We start from the raw sequence: 21063 nt of genomic DNA, 5'->3' as shown, positions 1-21063 counted from the left end.
GCCAAATGCCATATTTAAATTCTAATGGGTAAGAATGCATACTACGCTTTTGAAATATTGTAATAGTAATATGTCAATTAATATAGCGCAGCTACTATTGCGCTTCATATTTGGTATATTATTACCCTGGTGGTAGCTCAGCCGCTATATATCAGCGCGAAAGCGTGAAGGGATAAATCCTACAGGGTAGCCATTCACCTCACCTGGGTTGAGTGCAGCACAATATGGGTTAATTTCTTGCTGAAGGAAAACACACCATGGCTGGGATTCAAACCCACGTCCCTCTGATTGAAAGACAAGAGTCATAACCACTAGACTACGATGTTCAGTGATATTCAGATAATTAGTACCCATTTACCAAGGTAAAGACAGACTTTAATTTTCAATTTATTCAACCATAACAAATATATTGTAGTACAAGAACATCAAATTTTAATATAATATAGAGTAACATCGAACAAAACAAATACTACATGTAAAAGAATCTGTGCATTATGAAAGTGTGAAAGACCAAGGGCGTAATCTCAGGTGATTTATGAGAGATCAGAAATATCATTAGCATACTGTTAAACCTTATATCTAAAAATTAAAACAAAATAATAAAACAGCTCAGAAAAAAATGCATTATTTAGAATATGACATAAAGTGACATTTTTTTTCTACCAGTACCTAAAATAAGCTCTCTACAAAAATTAGGAGACTGTTTTCAGATGATAAGAGGTCGCCACCATTGTCATTATTTTAAAATACAACTTTTTCATCAGCTATCCTTTAAAAAATTACATTTTGAAATACAAGGTTTTAACAGGGCATCAAAGATGTGAAAAAGCATTATCATGGATGACAAACAATGCTAAAGATCTAATCTTTCCAGGCAAAATTAATTTATCATTTTGGGGGGCTACTTCACACCCCTATTCCCAAAATCTGCAACAGTGGATAGGCTGAACATTGCAGTGGATGGGGATACTCTGGGGTCTTTTTTTACATTTTCCATGGCTCTTTTGAGCATTTGGGGGGGGGGGGTGCCCTGACCCCTGTGAAATTTTCCCCAGAATCCTTTCCATTCTTATTTTAAAGAACTACTGGGTGGGTCACATGCATCTACAACAATCAGCCATTAAAACATGCCATTTTAACACCAAAAATCACTGGATATCTCACCTCCTCGTCCCTCCGTTTTAGTTCAGCCTGGACCTCCTCCAGCTCTTCCTGCCCCTCGTCGGGCGACATGCCCCACCCCTCCCGGAGCATGCGGATGCCAAAGATGAAGAAGAGCACCGTGGAGGCGTAGTACGTGAACTTGCGGGGAATGATGGTGATTGCATAACCAAGCATCGCTGTAGTACAATAATGAAGAAGAAAAGTTTTTCAGAAAGGAAGTTATAAATAAATGCAAACTTAGGGGGGAATAATGAAAATCGTATAACCGGTGTGTTGGCTCAGTTGGTAGAGCGTCCGTCTCACAACTGGGAGGTCGTGGGTTCAAACCCCAGCCGCGTCAGACCAAAAGACGTTAAAAATGGGAGTTGCTGCTACCCTGTTAGGTGTTCAACGATTATAGGGATAGAGCCTCATTGATCTGGTGCTGCACAGCAGATGCCGGGCCCACGATCAATTGGGCAAAACAAATTTTCGGAGTATTTCATTTCTGGTGTCTATTTCGAACAAAATATGGATTTTCATTCTTGATAAAAAAGCAATGCTGTAGTACACTCGTATAATGAAGAAAAAAAAACTTATTCAGACACAAAAGTCATTAAACAAAGTTTATATTGACATGTTCATAATGATGTGCAGGCCTTAAATTTCGTCATTTTTAGGGCAAGGCCAGTTTGGCCTTGAAATACCTCATATTTTTAGGGCACCAAGGCCACTACAAAGGGCACCAAGGCCAAAATCTTTTTCCAAGAAGGGCATCAAAAGCCATTTTTTTTTCGGTATCCTTTTTTTTAGATGTCGAATGTATTAACTTGTACAGGGTGCTTGCTACATAACCTTTTTTTATTTCTAAATAGTTGGACAATACTTGCCTGAATATATATTTCACTTGCCCCCCAAATAATATTTCAAAACAAGATTTTACCATTTAAAGGAAAGAATTGCTCTTCTATGGACATGTACCATTGCCTTTTCCTCTTTTTAACATGAACTGATGTACCTTGTATTTGTAAAAAAAAAAAAAAAATCAAAGTGATTTTATCTTGCCGGCCATGACCAAAATTAGTGTGTCAAATATGCCATTTGAATGATTTCCTCTCTCATATATTTTCATGTACTTTTGTGACTGTGGCACAAAATAAAAAAGGGAATCACCGATAATAATTATAAAAGAAGAAAAGAAAGAAAGAAAAATATAAAGAGAGGAAAAAAAGAAAGAAAAGGAAGGGAGGGTGAACAAATGGGTGAAATAAAGAATGAAGGAGAGAAAGAAAAGTGATGAATGGAGAAGAAAGAAAAATGTAGGAGAAAATAAAGTAAAATAAAATGAAGGAAAAAAAGAAAAACAGTGAAAAGAAAGAAAGTTAGAATAAAAGGATGAAAGAAATAATAAAGGAAAGAAAAAAAGTTCCTTCATTCTTTGAAATAAAGAAAAAAGAAAAAAGGAAAGAAAAAGAAAGGAAGGGATGATGAATGAATGTTTGAAAGAAAAAAAAAGAGAGAAAGAAAAAAAAAGGTAAGAACAAGTGGAATGCCTCTGGCCGTCTCACCTGCATCACGCGATTCAATATAGCAGCAGTGCTGATTTTGAAAACTACTATAACTCGCACAAGATGTTCAGTGATACTTGGTTACTCTTATTTCCACGTTTTATGAACTAGACCAATACACTTATAGAGATATGATGGCAATTCAACAAATACCCCCAACGTGGCCAAAGTTCTTTGACCTTACATGACCTTTGACCTTGATCATGTGACCTGAAACTCGCACAGGATGTTCAGTGATACTTGATTACTATTATGTCCAAGTTTTATGAACTAGACCAACACACTTTCAAATTTATGGCTGTAATTCAACAAATACCCCAATTTGGCCAAAGTTCATTGACCCTAAATGACCTTTGACCTTGATCATGTGACCTGAAACTTGCACAGGATGTTCAGTAATACTTGATTACTATTATGTCCCAGTTTCATGAATCAGATCCATAAACTTTCAAAGTTATGATGGTAATTCAACAGATACCCCCAATTCGGCCAAAGTTCATTGACCCTAAATGACCTTTGACCTTGGTCATGTGACGTGAAACTCATGCAGGATGTTCAGTGATACTTGATTAACCTTATGTATAAGTTTCATGAACTAGGTCCATATATTTTCTAAGTTATGATGACATTTCAAAAACTTAACCTTAGGTTAAGATTTTGATGTTGATTCCCCCAACATGGTCTAAGTTCATTGACCCTAAATGACCTTTGACCTTGGTCATGTGACATGAAACTCAGGCAGGATGTTCAGTAATACTTGATTAACCTTATGGCCAAGTTTCATGAACTAGGTCCATATACTTTCTAAGTTATGCTGTCATTTCAAAAACTTAACCTCAGGTTAAGATTTGGTGTTGACGCCGCCGCCGCCGTCGCCGCCGCCGCCGCCGTCGGAAAAGCGGCGCCTATAGTCTCACTCTGCTATGCAGGTGAGACAAAAAAAAACGGAGAATGAATGAAGGAATTAAAAATGTGACTTCATTCTTTGAGAAAAAGAAAGAAGAAAAACAGGAAGGAAGGGAGTAGCAAAAAGGAAAAAAAAAAGAAAATAAAGAAAGAACTAAAGGATAAAAGAGAGGAAGGAGAGAATGAGAAAAGAAAGAAAATAATGGAAGGAGAGAAAGAACAAAAAGAAAAGGGAGAGGAAGGGAAAAGGAAGCAAAGAAAATTTTAAGAAAAGAAAGAATGAAGGAAATTTAAAAAAATTAAATTAAAAAAAGAAGTATTAAAGAGAAAGAAGGAAAGAAAGAAAGAAAAAACAATGAGGGACATGTAAAGAAGGAAAGAATGAAGAAAATAAATGAACACAGAAAAAAGGGAAGGAAAGCTAGGAAATAATAAGAAATAAAGATAGATGGAAAGGAAAAGAGAATTCAGAAAAAATAGGAGGAAGAGAGAAGGAATGGAAAAAAAAGAGAAAAAGAAAAATCAGGAAGGAAGATAAGAAAGAATAAGGGAAAGGAAAAGAAAAGGAATGAAAGGAAGGAAAGAATGAAGAAAAGAGTGAAAGCAAGAAAAGAACAAAAGTAGGAAAGAAAAAAGAGGGAGTGACAGGAAGAATGAAAAGAAAAAAGGAGAGGAATGGAGCAAAAAAATTAAGGAAAGAAAGAAGAAAGGAAATAAAAGAAGGAAAGTAAAAAAGGAAAGAAGGAAAGAACAAAAAATGAACAGAGAGAGAGAAAGGATCAGGAAAGAAAGCTAGGAAAGATTTGCAATAAGATGGCAATAAAAAGGCAAGCAGGAAGGATAGAAAGATGAAGAAAAAAGGGTAGAAAAGAGATAAAAATGAAAGAAAGAAAGCAATAAAGAAAGAAATGAAGAAAGAATTAAAGAGGGGAAAAAATTCAAACTTCAAGCAAACAAAACAAATGTAATCATCTAACAAAAATCTTACAGATATTTGTTTTTTTAATAATACATTTAAAAATTGTTAGAAAAATAAAATGTACTAGAAACTAATAAAATTTCAAAGTAAAACATTGTCAAACATAAAAATTAGGTGAAACATCGCGGCATCACACCTACAATGTACACAGGCTAGGCATCTCTCTTCCCATTGCCGTGTCTTCTTGTTATCAGTACGGTGCGAAGACTAAAAAAAAAAGCTGAACAACTAGACCCAACTAGACCGATCTAGTAATGAAAACTCAATAACTTGCTCCTCTGACTACATCACCAAATCATTAATCTGAGAATCCATTACATGTAATTATAAAAATTTCCTGTCGATTTTGCGATTATTTTGTTGGAAAAACTGTTAATCATGTGAGATTGTTCACTTTGATTCAGAGTTTGCAAATCTCCTCCGATCATGCAAGCCAACCACACAGGCAGGCAGGCCAGGCCACGTGCATTTTGCTTGTGAAATATATGGGAGAACTTTTTAAACTTCAATCTTACACTGAGAAAGGGCATGACCAGTTTTGAAAAAAGGGCACGGCCTTTTTGGCCGTGAATTGATCATTTTTTGCAAGGGCATCACGGCCAGTTATCGGGGCATCAACGGCCTGGCCGTCGATTAATTTATGCCCTGGATGTGAGTGAAATAATCTGAACAAGGAATTACTGTGAGTATATACTTGCATTCGCATCCTACTAGGTATGTATGGAAAGTGGCAAAGTGTCAAGTGTGGATGAAAATATATAATATACTTTTACTAATACTGACAAATTTCTAAATAAGAAGCCACCGGAAAGAACAGTCAAAACACAAAAGTACACAAAGCAAAGAATAGATTTTTCCCCTCTATGTGGAGCTTTTCAGCGCGAGATTTCAAACTCAATTGATAGGCATAATATAAACTCCATTGGCTTTCATATCGTACTGGGAACTCATTTAAAACCCAGGTGGAAAGTGGCAAAGTGTGGATGATACATTTCTTAACCAATACTGACAAATTTCTCAATAAGAACCCACCTGAAAGAACGGTCATAACTGCAAGTGCACCCAGAGCACCAGCAAAGATTGTAATCCTCGGGTGCCTCATAGCCATGATAGCTGCAATAAAGAATGTCTTATCTCCCAGTTCGCTGACAATGATTACGGAAAGTGACGCCACAAATGCGTGGACGAACGTGAGATCGACTCTTCCTTTCTCCCCTGGGCTATCCAGACCCCCTTCTCCCTTGTCTTCGTTCACTATGATGTCATTGTCCTGTAGATGTGGGTTAAAAAAAAGAACTCTGGTTTGACTTAAAGGGATACTTCGGGCTGAAACTATTTATATCTAAATAGAGTAAAATTCACAGAGCAAAATGCTGAAAATTTCATCAAAATCGGATAACAATAATGAAGTTATTGAAGTTTCAAGTTGAGCAATATTTTTTGGAAATAGTTATATACATGTACACGTCATCAGGAATAATCAATAGGTGAGCTGATGATGTCACATCTCCACTTTTCCTTTTCTTATATTACATGAAATCATAATTGTTTCACTTTTTCATACATGTGTAAATGATATGTCTCTCTTAAAGATGCAGCAATGAATATCTAATGCACTAAATCAGTTGTCAATCCATTTTTTATAGTTCTTGGGAGGAAAATTTGAATAAACCGAATTTCATATAAAGAACAAGTGGGGATATGACATCATCAGTTTGCTCACTGAATATTCATGAAGACATGCCCAGAACAGTTTCACCGGAATAATGCAAATCTTTAAAATGCCATATAGATTTGTTATTCCTTGTGCGATTTTGATCAAATTTTCAGTGTTCTACATCTGTTAAAGTGTATTATTTTCAGCCTGGAGTACCCTTTTTAAGACAAAGATGTGCTGAACTCTGTTTTAACTTTATTAGACCATAAACTGCATGTTCAGTCAGACAAAAATAGTGAGAAGTCAAACGGTCAAAATTTTATTTTCACTGTACATATGTTCTTTATAGTTTATTGTGCTTATTTGTCATGGTTTAATTGCGAAACAATTCTACTTTAGAAAAAGTTAAATAGCCAAAATGACAAGATCAATCACTTCACTCCCTCTCTTTACTTGAAAATTTGTATGCATCCTGCCCCCTAACCCCCCCCCCCCTGCCCAGGAAAAAAATTATGCGTACGGCCATGGATAACATGTTCGCATTGACGTTAAAGCATTACTCGACTAAATCAAACATAATTCTTTGTGAAACACCCCCTCACACACCGACTGCATAAAACTTGGCATGATGCCAACATCCTTCGCCAGTCTTCCTACTCTCCCTCCTCCACTTGATACAGTGTATGCAAAAATTACACAACCGCTTGTATGCATTTTAATACTCACCTTTAATTCCCCAGGGGCTATTGCAGCTGCGGGGTCCCCCAGGGCTACCTTTTGCTCCTTACTTTGAGATCCATCATGTGCGTAGGCTAGTCCTATAGAGCAGAGTCCAAACGCAAGGCAGCTGAGCAGGTGCAGATATGCAGCACATCTCCTCACAGTTCTTACTCTCCTACCCATTTTGTTGTTAGTCACTTAGTCTAGACCTGATAAATAAGTTATCTGGCTTGTTCGGACAGGCAATGGAGATGGTCATGCAAGTCCAGAAAGTATTCACTTTTCGTATTCCTTAACTGGCTAATTGATGTGATGTCACCCTGTGTCTTCTGGCTTCCTGGACTAACATCCAGGAGGAGAAAAGGAGATTTATTGGCTGGTTTTGCAGATTCCTGGGCTTGATAGAGCCTCCAAGAGGTTTTCAAAAAGTGTCACTGTACACCAGGTACATGTAGATTAATGATCCCCTGTGACTGTTCTGTTGAGTTCCAGATAGAGCAAGCCCTGTACGGCACTTGATGAATTAATCTCCCTCTTTGTAATTGTGATGAATGCCCATAGAGCTCAATCTATCCTACAGGGATATGAATGAAACAAGAAAAGGAAACAATATAAATCAGTAATTAAAATCAAATTAAATAATAGATTTAAAATGTCTAAATAGAAATTTGTTACATTTTTTTTCCTGAAGTATATGTATGTACAAGTTTACCAGCACCCACTGCCATAAACCACATTTCTGTTGGATATTGAATGGAGATAATGCCAAGATAGGCTACAATAAAAAAAAACAGAAATGGACACAACACTGACATTCACAGTGTTTAGTGCAGAGATTAGCGTTCACACTCTCAGCGCTCATTCTCATTACAATCCTAGTTAAGTGGAAACCAGTTTTTGTGGAAACTATTTTAACGTGAAATGGGAATACTCACAGTAGTCTTGGAAGTGATCTAATTTGGTTTTCCAAACTGGTTTTGAAACCCACCTTGCAATGTGGTTGTCAAGATTGCCTTGCCTCATTCAACAAATAAAGCGTACATGTAGGTGAGGACACAACCCTTCTCTGGGAAGCGATCTTCGCATTAAGTTATGATAAAATATTTTCTTTGAAGAATAATATGATTAGAAGTAGAGTTACAGTTAGGTATGGGTTTGGCTTAACCACTTGACTGCTGACTGCCATAATGTGTATACAACCCCTCTGTGCTGAGCCAATTTAATACACACTCAAATTTCACTTCATAGCAAGTGGCTTTGAGCTTCTATAAATCACAGGGGAAGTCCCGAGAATTTGTCGTTATAGTGCCATCTGTTGTCCAAATCTGCAGTTTTGATAGTCCTGTGCTATTTCCACCATAGGGGTATTACAGCGCGATGCTGACACTTAAATCGGACAGTGTAGTAAGCACGTAATATTACGTGGTCCGCACAGAATGAAAACTAGCCAAGCACGTAATATTCGTGGCCCACAGCCAAGTGGTTAAAGCCTGCCTAGTTGTCTCAAAATTCAATGATATAGTGTCTTGTTTTTCTATTACATGATCTATTTATTATTTCAATTTTTCTGTTTTGTCAAAAAAAAATCAGGAATTTTATCTACGTCTCTCATTTCTGGGGCCCATAAGTACACAACGCTCTGATAGCAATTGATTGTATCGTTGATTTGTACAATCAATTGCACATAATGATCAATGTACATGTACATGTAGAGAAGCATGAAAATCAATCAACCATATAATCATGCGCTAAGTTTTGTGCTACCGGGCCCTAATCAGGTAACGTACATGTGTACGGTATCATTGTATTGCAGTGAGATAATTAATTAGCAGATGTACTTTAGACCCTGGAGAATATACACTCATAGACTACTAATCTCTCTCTGATAACACTGATTCTTTGATAAGACACAAGACAATTCAAATGATCAGTCTCCATGGCCCAATTGCACAAAACTTAATGCTTGATCTGAGGACCGATTGTTACACTTTATTCCATGCAGTTTTATGTGCAATCGAGCATACAAATCAGTACTACGATAAATCGCAAGACTTTGTGATCCCAGCCCAAGACATGTGTACTCTATATGACCTACATACTTGGTGCTTGCGTTGATTTGCAAACAATAGACTGGCTACTGTAAAAGTAATCACAGTAGGTTTTACAAGCTTTGTATCCACATCCCATTTAATAAGAATAAGAGCGAAGCCATCTTGGGTTTTAAGCCTGTATGCTCAGGTCATTACAGGTTATTTGAAAAGGCTAGATTGTGAATTGTCTATGAGCTAGATCAGGCCCTTTTTTCCCCATAGATATGAGCCTTGCTGGAGTCTGAAGTCTGTAGTGAATTCTCGGCAGGCAAAAAATTCACGTTTTTATTTTCGGGGACTACTTTTCACAACTGATTCCTTAATAATCTGCAACATTAACTAAACTTTAACACTGCAGTAAGTAAGTTGGTGATTTCAGGGACTCTTATAATTTTCCAGGGCTCGTATGAGCAATTCGGAGGCGAAGATCGCCCCGAGACCCCATGGACTTTATTCCTGATTTTCGGGGTCATCAGCAGAGTATTTCATCAATGATTTTGCCTGACAATTTGTTGAATTTGACATTCTCTTGATTTTGATTGTCTGAGGACAGTTTGTATGGTACCTGTTGGATAAAAGTCCTTTCATGAACACTCCCCCACATATCTCCAAGGCACCTAATCCCATTTCATATCTGTCCACAAGGGGACTCTACCAGTCACACATTTCTTCGGTGAGGGGGGCCCAAAAGGCCCATTTTTTATCTACCCTGAGAGCTACGGTACCGGTAATTCATTTTGTATGAGTCAGCTTTAAAAGGTAAATTGGTGAAAATTTCATCAAACTCAAAATAAAAGGCAGAGTACAAGAGGATGATCTGATGAGCTTAACAAGCCTCTTTCTCTTGTTGGGAATACAAACATTTCAATTGTCCCCATATGGTTTGAATTCTCATTTTCTACTTCAATAACTTTATATTTTCATCTTGATACTTTAGAGTCCCATAAATTTACCGTGCCAAGAATAAACCCGCAATAATTTTATCACGAACCAGCACATTCTATTATTATGAAAAGTTATTGATTTATTCATTCACCAAGATGCAGGTGAAATTAAATGGGCTCTGAAACATGATAGCAATACAGTTTTTTCAAGATTTTCAACAGCACATTTCAGTTTTAATACTTTGAAACTGAAAAAACACTAAAAAATAGGCAAGTAAAAAATGCGAAGTATACTTAGTAAACCAGTCAGTCCGCAAGCCCCTGTGTTAATGAGCAAATGAGCAAGATTTATCCAAGTCCTCTCGTGGCTGAATTCATGTCCCTGCAAAATCTCGTGAATTGTGAGACTTTCTTTCTCAAAGAATTTAACCACTTTTTCCTTGAGTAATATTTCTTTTTTTTTTGTACCATGGGCAAGAGTAAATGTTACTCTTTTATATTGGTCATTTCTTTTGAATGAAATATTTTGATAAATAAGTGAATTTTTTACCTGAAAAGATGCATCAAACAGAATTTTCCTCCTCTGTTTTCACTTGCAAATTGTGCAACATTTTGTGTTTTAGGCACCAACATTATTTATATCATCAGAAAGCTCAAACTCCATACTTTCTTACAATGTCACTCTTGATATGTGGCATCTTTTAGATGGGTCAGCAGCCAGCCTTTTTCATCAAGATGCAAGACGAGATTTCTGAAATTTCTGAGTAACATAAAATCCAGAGTTCTGATTGGCTGAATACTGTTTTCAAAACAAACAGGCGCGGGTAATTTGAAGAGATTACCACATGGTGAGTGTGACCTTGCAGAGGCCCAGTGTGGGGAACACTGGAATTTGCATGGGTGTGTGGTCTCTATGACCAATCAGAGCGCAGTATTCTTGTTTTTGAGCTGCAAAATGTACTTGGCCTATGAAAAACTGGCTGCTGACCCATCTAAAATACATCTTCTTTATATAAAAAATTATATCATATTAAAGCTTAGATCTTCAGCTTTATCATGATTTAAAAATCATTTGTGCCCAAACAGAAATTAAGTGTGAAAACAACAACTTTTGTTGCATGAAAAAAAATATTTTGTTTCATGTTTTAGATCAAAAGTTTTTCCTATATTACAACATTCTTTTAAAAATCCAAACACATGACCTGAAAGAATGATTCTTCTTCTTTACAAAGATACCAAAAACATGAAATTTGGTCAATATTTAGAGCAGCAATGGCCGAATAAAAAGAGGTGTTTTGGTTCGCACCAAGCTCATTAACTATGCAAAAACCCTCTAGTCATGAACATCACTTGGATAAAAGAAGCTAATTTTTCAGGGCTTGCGGACTGACTGAAACATTGGTGTACAAGTAGAATCCAGGTGGGTGTTTCATAAAGCTGTTCGTAAGTTAAGAGTGACTTTAAGAACGACTGGTGAACCTTTCTTACGCGCGCAACCATCGCCAATGAATATACCATTTATCAAAATAAAGGATCACTAGTCGTTCTTAAAGGAGAATGAAACTCTTGGAGCAAGTTAGCTTTTGTGAAAGCAGAAAAATCAAAGAATAAGATCAACAAAAGTTTGAGTAAAATAGGACTAGCAATAAAAGAGTTATGAGCATTTGAATGTCGAGATCACTAATGCTATGGAGATCCTCCCATTGGCAATGCGACCAAGATATGTGATGTCACACACGTACAACTCTCCCATTCGGACACTGAAAATATACCCCAAAACATCTCTTTTTGCTCATTCTAATCATATGACAAACGATTCATCGATGATATAATGTTGTGAAACCTCTGTACTTGTCATCTCATAAAGAAAACACCTAACCTTGTGATAGACTCTATAAAAGTGAGAATATAAGTGAAATAAGTACTAAAGTAATGAGGGAGTTGTACGTGTGTGATATCACAGATCTTGGTCGCATTGCCGATGGGAGGATCTACATGGCACTAGTGATCTCAATATTCAAATGCTCATAACTTTCTTATTATTCATTCAATCTTCCTCAAACTTTCAACAATATGTTTCTTTGATTTTTCTCTTTGATATGGATTCAGCTAGTTTCAAGGGTTTCATTCTCCTTTAAAGTCGCTCTTAACTTACGAACAGCTTTATGAAACGGCCCCCTTACCTAAATATATTTTTAACCTATAACAGTGAAAGAAATATTAAAAATTTAATGGTTTTAATGTTAGCCATTAGAACAATATATATTGCAGAAAACAGTCAAATTTTAGCTCAGGCAAATTACTCTAATCTCAGACTAGGGAAACCATAATACAGTCAGATTGGTCTGCCAAATATAGTGCTAAATGATGACCCAAAGATGATCAACTTTTTTTCACTTGTTTCACAACAAATCCGATAGTTGATCCTGATTTCTTTTAATTGAATATTAGGTATCATGAAAAGAAAAAATTTGGGTCTTCTTTTTCTAAAAACCTGCTGCACAAAATTCTAATGAGAAGTAGTCACAGCATCAACAGTCAATCACTTCAAAACAAAACTAGACAAGTTTTGGTCTGCGTGGCATTATGTTCAACGCAAGGGAATAGAGATTTAGTCACTGCATTGGTACAGCAAAGCACAAATAGCACAGATTCAGTATAGCAATTTATCCAAGCTACATGTATAGGAAGACAGTGTACACTACAAGATAGACCTGGAAACTTGACAGCAGACACAACTGTATTTTTCCAGTAGATGTGGTATAAAGGTATATGTATAAAGCACTCATTCAATGAACAAGGTTATGATATAACCTTGTTCTCTGTGACTACTCCCTGTGTGGCAAAATAAGGTTGGCAATGTTTGGCTTATTTTCTCTTTTTCTTTGAGACAAATGCTCGATTCTTTTACACCGTCAGTTCCCATTACAGCTATTCTTCATATTGTGGGAAAATGTAACACAGCCTGGGGCAGGCGCGACTGTTCCCAAGTACTGAGGGTGGCTTGGAGTCATACATACAATGTAGACATAGAATTGTATATGGCTGGAGGATGTGTGCAATCCACTATGCACAAACAATAGACACAAACCCCTCCATGGGGGGCCCTGTGCATTCATCCACGCATGGGTGCTCAGCTTAGAATGCTGCAGGGTGAGGCAAGCCCCAAGATCTGTTCATCACTTGGAGAGTCAGATATACTGCCCGGAGGACGTGTTTTTCAACCTACAATGTACTAAAGGCAAACTACTCCTCTTCGCCCTTTATCTGCACAACCTGGGTTACTTCTTACCTGGGCGATTCCTGTGTTGCATGGGGATTAATAGGTAAGACATTATCGTATTTTCTATAATATACATGTAACTTGGCTCTTAAGTAAATTTGATTCTTTTTAGGCCTGACTTGAAACGGATATTTCAATATTCGGATACCCGACACTGAAAACCGGACGGCGGACGGGTATCCGAAATTTTACCCTGAAATATAAAAAATAATATCCATTTGCACTTATGTGAGTTATATTTAAGATTTTCAGATATATTTGAGTTTTGAACCTATCTGATGATGGCGAGAGTGAGCGTGCGCTAATCAAAATATTATTGAAAACCACAAAATTATGAGAAGCTGAATTATTTGGGTTGAATCTGTTTTGACTAATGTGAGTTAGCGTGAGGCTACGGCTACAAATGTAGATCGTATGACTGTGTAAGCTATTAGTAAATGACTATTATTTGAGTTATACAAGTCGGGCCTAGTTACGATCCCATTTAATGGTTGCGAGAGTATGTGTGTTTATTTTTTAGTTCCGATCAATGAAATAAGATGCAATGAATTTGACCGAGGCGAGTGTAAGTGCGAGTCTACTATTACTAAAAGTCTAAAACCAGACAGGCCTACATCATTCAGCTCACGCACATGCTGTCCTGTCTGGACGTGTCTGGAGTGAATCGTCCGATATATATTTGGTCACATTACACTCGCTACACCTTCAAATGGGATCGTACTTGGAATATTTTCATTTTCATGTCGGGTTTCTCCCCATTCCCCAAATTATAGCCAAGCTTCTCATTTCTCAACTTCTGAAACATAATCACACTTCTAACAAAGATTCAAGACAAGATTTAATCACAGTAACAGTAACTAATCACTTACATTCATCACCAGTAAGTTTTACTGCAAAACACGTCGATTCACAACCGACCACATACTTGGCGGGCGTACATCATAAACCTTTCTGGCACGATACCGCCTTTTAAATAATTGTTGTTTACGTGATGATGGATATCAAAATTTACAGTGGATATGCCATTTAAACTTAAATAAAGGAAAATGTGTGTTTGTAATTTATATATTAAATATTAATTCATGAAAGAGATTTTCAATTGACAATTATCATTCTTTCATAATTCAAAAATTCTACCAGAATAAAATATGAAGTTTTGATCCTGAGTGATATAAGTTTCTACAAACAAGTTATCAAAATATAAACATACGTGAACAATTTAAAATTTGCAATAACACAAATACAATTGACATCTAGATAATGGACAGTTTCATTCTAATTAATCATTATTAATGACAGTTCAAGAAAGAAAAGGGATGATTCATTATTTCGGATTTGATGAAAAAATCAAAAGAAACAAAATAAAACGGCCAATCAACATACATGTATTTGACGTCTACATGATTTCAAAATTATCTTCATTCATATTGAAAGTTGATGTGAGAAAAAAAGTACTGAAAATGAATATGTCGTTACACATTTCAATTTAAATAAATTACAAAAAACAACATGACACACGCAGCCAACATTCATTCGACGTTTTCATAGTTTAAAAAATATTCATCTTCATTTGTAACGAAAGTTGCCGTGAGAAAGAGTAGAATTCATTCAATTCATTTTGCATTTGATGAATAAATTACAAGAAACGACATGACACACGCAATCAACATTCATTCGACGTTTTCAACTTTTTATAGTTTCAAAAATAATTATCTTCATTGGTAACCAAAGTTGCAGTGAGAAAAAGTAGAATTCATTTTGCATTTGATGAATAAATTACAAGAAACAACATGACACACCCGAGTAACCCGATCAACATTTATTTGATGCTTAAATGGTTTCAAATCATCTTCATTCTTCACTCGCATTGAAAGTCGAGGTAAGAAAATATACGATAAGGTACGCATTTGAAATCATCAAAACATAAGACGGGAAAGAAAAACAATCTTCAGCGACACCATAGTAAAATCGCCATCGTTGTCAGAACGGAACTTTACTCCATTCACGGACGGTCATGCTCCAAAACTGATATAAGGTCATGTTTCAAAACTGATAAAAACGATGGTTTTCGGCGGGAATATATTACCGAAGAAGATTAATTGATATTGGTGATTATATTGGCGACTAAAACTTATAAATTTTGTTGGTGAGTCTTACTAAATTTAATGAGTTTTTGTGACAGGAAAGTGGTGAATCAGTGTCCACGGATACCCAAACCCGAATAATGAAAACTGTTATCCGTCCACGCGGGGCGGAAACCGTTCGATATCCGTTTGGTGGCAGCGCTAATTCTTTTTATTTTTTTCTAAATTAAATATAGAGATTGAAAAATGACAATATTCTTGCAATATTACTTTTCACCAATAAAAAAAAATATGCCTAAATTTCAAGTTTTTGAGCCCTCTGGTGAATACAAAAATAATCCCAAAATTATGAAAAATAAATTGCAACTGTATGGTAATTAGTAATTTTGGTTACAAAAGTGATATTTTAATGAATTTTTGAAGTGTGTGCTGTGTACTCCATTGGCTTACCATTCCCCACAGGCAAAGTGGTTGCAGTGAGCAAGTGGTATAAAGGAGAAAAGGAAAGTATTCAAAAAATGGGAAAAGTTCATGGTTTCCAATTCATTTTCAATGTGAATCTAAAATCACTGATTTTTTTCACTTCTTTTAAAAAACTGACTTTTGATTCTGGTTTTTGTCTCGCCCACCAGAGGTGAAGGCGAGACTTAGGGATCCAAATGTCGTCCGTCCGTCCGTCCGTCATAAATCTAATGACACATAACTCCACAACCGTAAGTCGCTTTTCAACCAAACTTGGATGGTAGATGGACTTGGGGGACCTGCATGTTATGCTGCAGTCGGAGGTCACATGGTAAGGTCAAAGGTCATTTTCAGGTCAACGTTAAAGTTTACATGCAAGACTCTCTTATGACTCGTAACTCTGCAACCGTAAGTCACTTTTCAACCAAACTTGGATGGTAGATGGACTTGGGGGACCTGCATGTTATGCTGCAGTCTGGAAGCTCAAAAAAACGAAAAGTTCTCTCCTTCTACCCCGTCTCGATCGGCCATTTTTGTTAAAAATCGTAACAAAATGGCCGATCGAGACTGGGTAGAAGGAGAGAACTTTTCGTTTTTTTGAGCTTCCAGACTGTGCCCAGATGTCAGGAATCTGCCACTCGTTAGACCTTCATCCATATAATCGTGGTAATTGTATACTTTCCGTTTTCACAATTCATTTGGAGAAATATTTAGACCATAAATCACCCTAATCCGGTGACAATGGTAAAATACACGGTAAGCTTCTGGGCTCCCGCCCGCTGCGCGGGCGGGAGCTCTCTGGGTTATTTCATAATGTGACATTTCATGTACAAAAAAACGATCGGAAAATCGGGTTTCCACCGAATGTTAGATCTAACGTTACTGCTAATACGTTGTCTGTACGTACGGGCCTCCAAGCTCTAGCTCTTCAGTCTATGTACTGGTGAGTGAGCCAACGCAGTTCAGCGGAACAACCAACATAACAGAGACCGAAGCTTTTGGTCTAATGTAATATAGACTCTGCTATTCAGAATTTTATTCTATTTCTAGGGCCTACCGTATTCATGAATGAAAATTGAAATGCAAAAAATAAATGAGGTCTCCCTACTCAGTCTCAAACAGCTCAACAGTTAATTTATCATTGAATTAAACAAAATAAGCAAAGCAAATGCGGAAGATTGCTAAAAATTGACATTCGGGTTGGACACGAAAGTGCACTGGTGCCCACATCCACAATATGCACACACTCGGTATGGAAGGCGCCACACAAAGGCGAGTCGTAACGAACGTTGGCTCAACAGATCGCCAACGCGCCAGAGCTCCCGGCCACCACGTTGGCTTTCCGCTGGTGGCAACAATAACACTAACAGCACCGAAGTTCATTCATTGCTTTAGTAGATATAAACATCGAATCAGAGTACAAAACAAAGAACTGCACACAATATTTGGTTTCATTTTATGCAAGCCTTATCACTTGCTCTTCAGTACCATATTCAATAGGTATTCAGATACAAAATAATAGGAAAAGGGTGATAATTTTACCTTGATTCGGTCGAGTTGAGAAAATGCCACGGAGCTCGATGATGTTACAGTTAACGTAGATGGCGCTACATCAAAACTCGATCTAGAGTTCCTGTATCTAAACTCGATCGAACTCGATGATCAGTGGGGAAAATGGAAAATATGGAGGGGGGGGGGATCCGAGGGAAAATCAGACTTTCAGTGGCAGATCACGGCAGCCTGCGGCAGGCACGGGCCGGATCGGATGTGTTCCCCCCCCCCCCCCTTGAGAGCCATAAATCACATTCTGTATTCTGACTGGAAAATGATGGACATGCACAAGTGGATTTGGGGGGGGGGCAGGGTTGGGCTCAATTACTTTCTTTTTACAATATGAAGAAATGTTCAATTACAGTTACTTTTCAAATAAATTACATTTTTCAATTACATTAATTTGTCAATTATAATTTCAATTAATTTCTAGAAAAGTCATAAATGAAACCAATTTTTATTCTGTACATATATAGCACCACCTATCCTATCAACATAATTCCCCATAATTCGAAGTTACAGACAAACTAACAAGATGAAGGTTTACGGTTATAGAGCATGGGTTCTGCATGTTACACGTTTGATGCTGAAGCAGTTAAAAAGATAAAGGTCATGAAATTATATAATAAATTAAGTAGTTTATCGTAAAGTAACTGAATGTAATAAAAATTTATTGACAGTAATTGAAGTCAATTACATTTTTGAGTCAATTACAATTTACTTTCCCTTTCAAAACATCAATTACAATACAGAGTTACTCAAAAATGTGATTACGTAATTGATCAATTACCTTGTAATTGAGCCCAACACGGGGGGGGGGGGTGCTTGTAACATTTTCGTGACATATCACCTTAAGACCCTTTTTACTTGTCAGATTTTTCTGAACAACAATATCCCTTTTGGAAAATACTTTATCCGCCCCTGATATGCCTTAGCCACTGACTATAGGCTTACTGAAGGGGGGGTCAAGAAGTGGGGTACATATGCAGTCACCCCCCCCCCCCCACGGTCCCCGACAGATTCACGAATTTTATTTCTCCTTTGCCTTGCTGTACTTTTGACGCTGAAAGTAGGCCTACTCCGAAAATAACGATTACCATTTTTTCTCTCTCTCGCTCGTATTTTTTTTGGAGGAGTGGGGTCAGAAATGTTTTCCCTTCTTTACAAGTTTAAAGTTTAAAGTTTATTTTTATTGATTTCAAATCCAGACATAAAGGATTACAATCAAAATAAAATGAACAATTTTTTACAAATTATCGAACATAAGTTACAATGGTAAATTAACAATTCCAACAATAAACAGAGTCAGAAACTGTTTCACTCGACTATCTGTCAATTAACAGGGCATAATTTATTCTTACCAAACCAATAATCAACAGGTACTGATACGTCGTTCTAATTTATCAACTGCAAAATTATCATATAATTGTGAAATATTTGTTATTGCTTTGATTTGAGGCCATGCTATTGATATGGATCGCAAATCAAGATTTGCGATCAAGATTTGCCGGGAATACCATCGGGGAAAGTGACCTCCAGACCTCCCGGCGCAGATCCATGCCGGGGCCAAAGGGGTCTCCCCGCCCAAACGAAGTGATCGAAGGGAAGGGAAGAGTGAAGAAAAGAAAGGGAAAGGAAGAGAGAAAGGTCACAAAAAAGGAAGGAAGGGAGAAAAATGAGAAGGAAATTAGGGGAAGGGGGGGGGGACAGAAAGAGAAAGGGAAAATAAAGAAAAAAAGGTAAAGAGTAAAATGGGGTGGACTGAGATAGATTTTTGCTAAGAGGGGGTTTGACTACCTAGTTAGTTTATCCAAATGACGACGAGCTGCGACCCGGGGTAGATCCGCCTTTGTTCTGCTTGTGCGACCCTCCCCTTCTTTTTGAATTTTCCTTTTATTTATTTATTTATTTATTTATTCATTCATTTAATTGTTTATTTATGTTTTTATTTATTTATTTAAGGCAGCTCGGGGGTAAAGCCCCAATAACCTCCTGGGTATTGCATATATAGAAGGGGAAAAAAAGAGATCATAAACTAATGAACGGGATAGGGTCAAGAAAAAGAATGGGAAAAGAGACAGAATCTATTCTTGAGCGTGTTGATTTGAATAGCGCAGGGCTCCTTGAGTTTTGTTTGTTTTTTTCTTTTAATTTTTTATAGTTTATTTTCCATTCCTCAAAAGGAATGGAAAATAAAAAGAAAAAAGGGGAAATCTAAATACTCAGTTGACAAAAATGAAATGAAATAAAAACAGTTGTGATGATTTTAAAAATCATTATGATCGATGACGATGATGCCATGATGACGACAACGACGACGACGAAGATGGGTGAGAAAATGATGATGATTATTATGCTTTAAAAGGTTAATGATTGATGTGAGGTATTGGAAAGCGTGAAAATGAGTGAAAAAAGGAGAAAAATTCACCTTGCATATTCCGATGTAGTAACAGACTGTGACCTTGACTTCCCCCTAGAATGTATGTAGGGAACAAGGTGATTCAATAAAGTCTGAGAAAGGATTCCAAAGGTCAGGTCCGTGGATCTCTGGGGGGATACTTTTTTAAGGTCAAGTCCACCCCAGAAAAAAAAATGTTGATTTGAATCAATAAAGACAAAATCAAACAAGACTAACGCTGAAAATTTCATCAAAATCGGTTGTAAAATAAGAAAGTTATGACATTTTAAGAATTCGCCTTTTTTTTCTTCACAAAATAGTCAATACTCAATACGACATGCAAGTGAGAGAGTCGATGACTGATGTCCCTCACTCATTGTTTTTTTATTGTTTGAATTATATTAATTTTTTACAGATTTGACAATAAGAGCCAACTAGACTGAATCATAAAACAAATATGTAAAAACAAAATGAGGGAATTCCACATGCTGTCGAAGTAGAAAACTTTGTTTCACAGGAGATCTGAGCAGAAAATTTGAATATTTAAAATGTCATTAATAAAATACAAAACAAATAGTGAGTGACGTCAACAGTTTTTGCATACCGGACTGGGATGTGCAACTGTTTTGTAAAATTCAATGAAACTTTAAAATGTCATAACTTTCTTATTTTCATCTGATTTTGATGACATAAATTTTCAGTGTTGTGCTTGTTGGAGTTTTCTCTTTTTTTTTGTTCAAATCGATCTTTTGTTGGGATATGGACTTGTCCTTTAACTTAATGAAAATTAGGATTAAAGATAGGGATATAAGCATCAAAGGTCTCAAATTTGAAATGAAAGCGATATGAACAGTAAACTTTGCATTGTATTCACATTATCTAATAGTCGTCTGGCCTAAGATGAATATTGTATAAGTACAAATGCGAAGGGCTTTCTTATCTTAGTATAAAAAAGACAATACTGTGAGCGCGAAGCACGAGAGGAATTTCAATTCTTAAATGGTGACCTGAAAGTTGGTTCCCTTTTTTTTGAATCCCCACCCACCTCGATTATTTTCACTTTTATTCCTCCCCTCACGGCTCCCGTTTTCTCTTCTCTTTCTCCCTTTACTTCTGTTCCCCCTTCGAATCCTGTATCCGCATCATTTGCCCTTTTCTTCATGTTTATGATAATTTTGTCTACAAAATACTGAGAATTTCAATATTATCAATGTTTTCATAATCTTTGATGAACGGCTGTGGCCCGGGGGGGGGGGGGGCAGTCAAATATATTGCTGTACACACGCGTGACCAAGTAATTTCCAAACACATGAGTTTTTCTCTGTGTGCAAAAGTACC

At 36.8% G+C, this 21063-nt stretch overlaps 1 protein-coding gene across 2 annotated transcripts in view; it reads right to left on the bottom strand.

Annotated features, from left to right (window-relative positions):
* The window catches only part of LOC129260939 (putative divalent cation/proton antiporter TMEM165), a 33424-nt gene extending 16019 nt beyond the window's left edge, over window positions 1-17405 (bottom strand). For both annotated transcript variants that reach the window (XR_010296648.1, XM_064114197.1), the window contains exons 1-4: window positions 17319-17405; window positions 6980-7547; window positions 5629-5866; window positions 1165-1340 (exon numbers count right to left, since the gene is read on the bottom strand). Coding sequence is in view for 1 of the 2 variants with exons in the window: in XM_064114197.1 (XP_063970267.1) it covers window positions 1165-1340; window positions 5629-5866; window positions 6980-7156 (591 nt within the window). In the remaining variant the exon portion in view is untranslated. The remainder of the gene's footprint in view (window positions 1-1164; window positions 1341-5628; window positions 5867-6979; window positions 7548-17318) is intronic.
* Window positions 17406-21063: the final 3658 nt, after the last annotated feature.

This window comes from Lytechinus pictus, unplaced genomic scaffold (genome assembly GCF_037042905.1).
Source record: "Lytechinus pictus isolate F3 Inbred unplaced genomic scaffold, Lp3.0 scaffold_19, whole genome shotgun sequence".
Lineage (NCBI taxonomy): Eukaryota > Metazoa > Echinodermata > Echinoidea > Temnopleuroida > Toxopneustidae > Lytechinus > Lytechinus pictus.
Note: the sequence above shows the minus strand (reverse complement) of the source record. Positions and strands in the feature narration are given on the sequence as shown.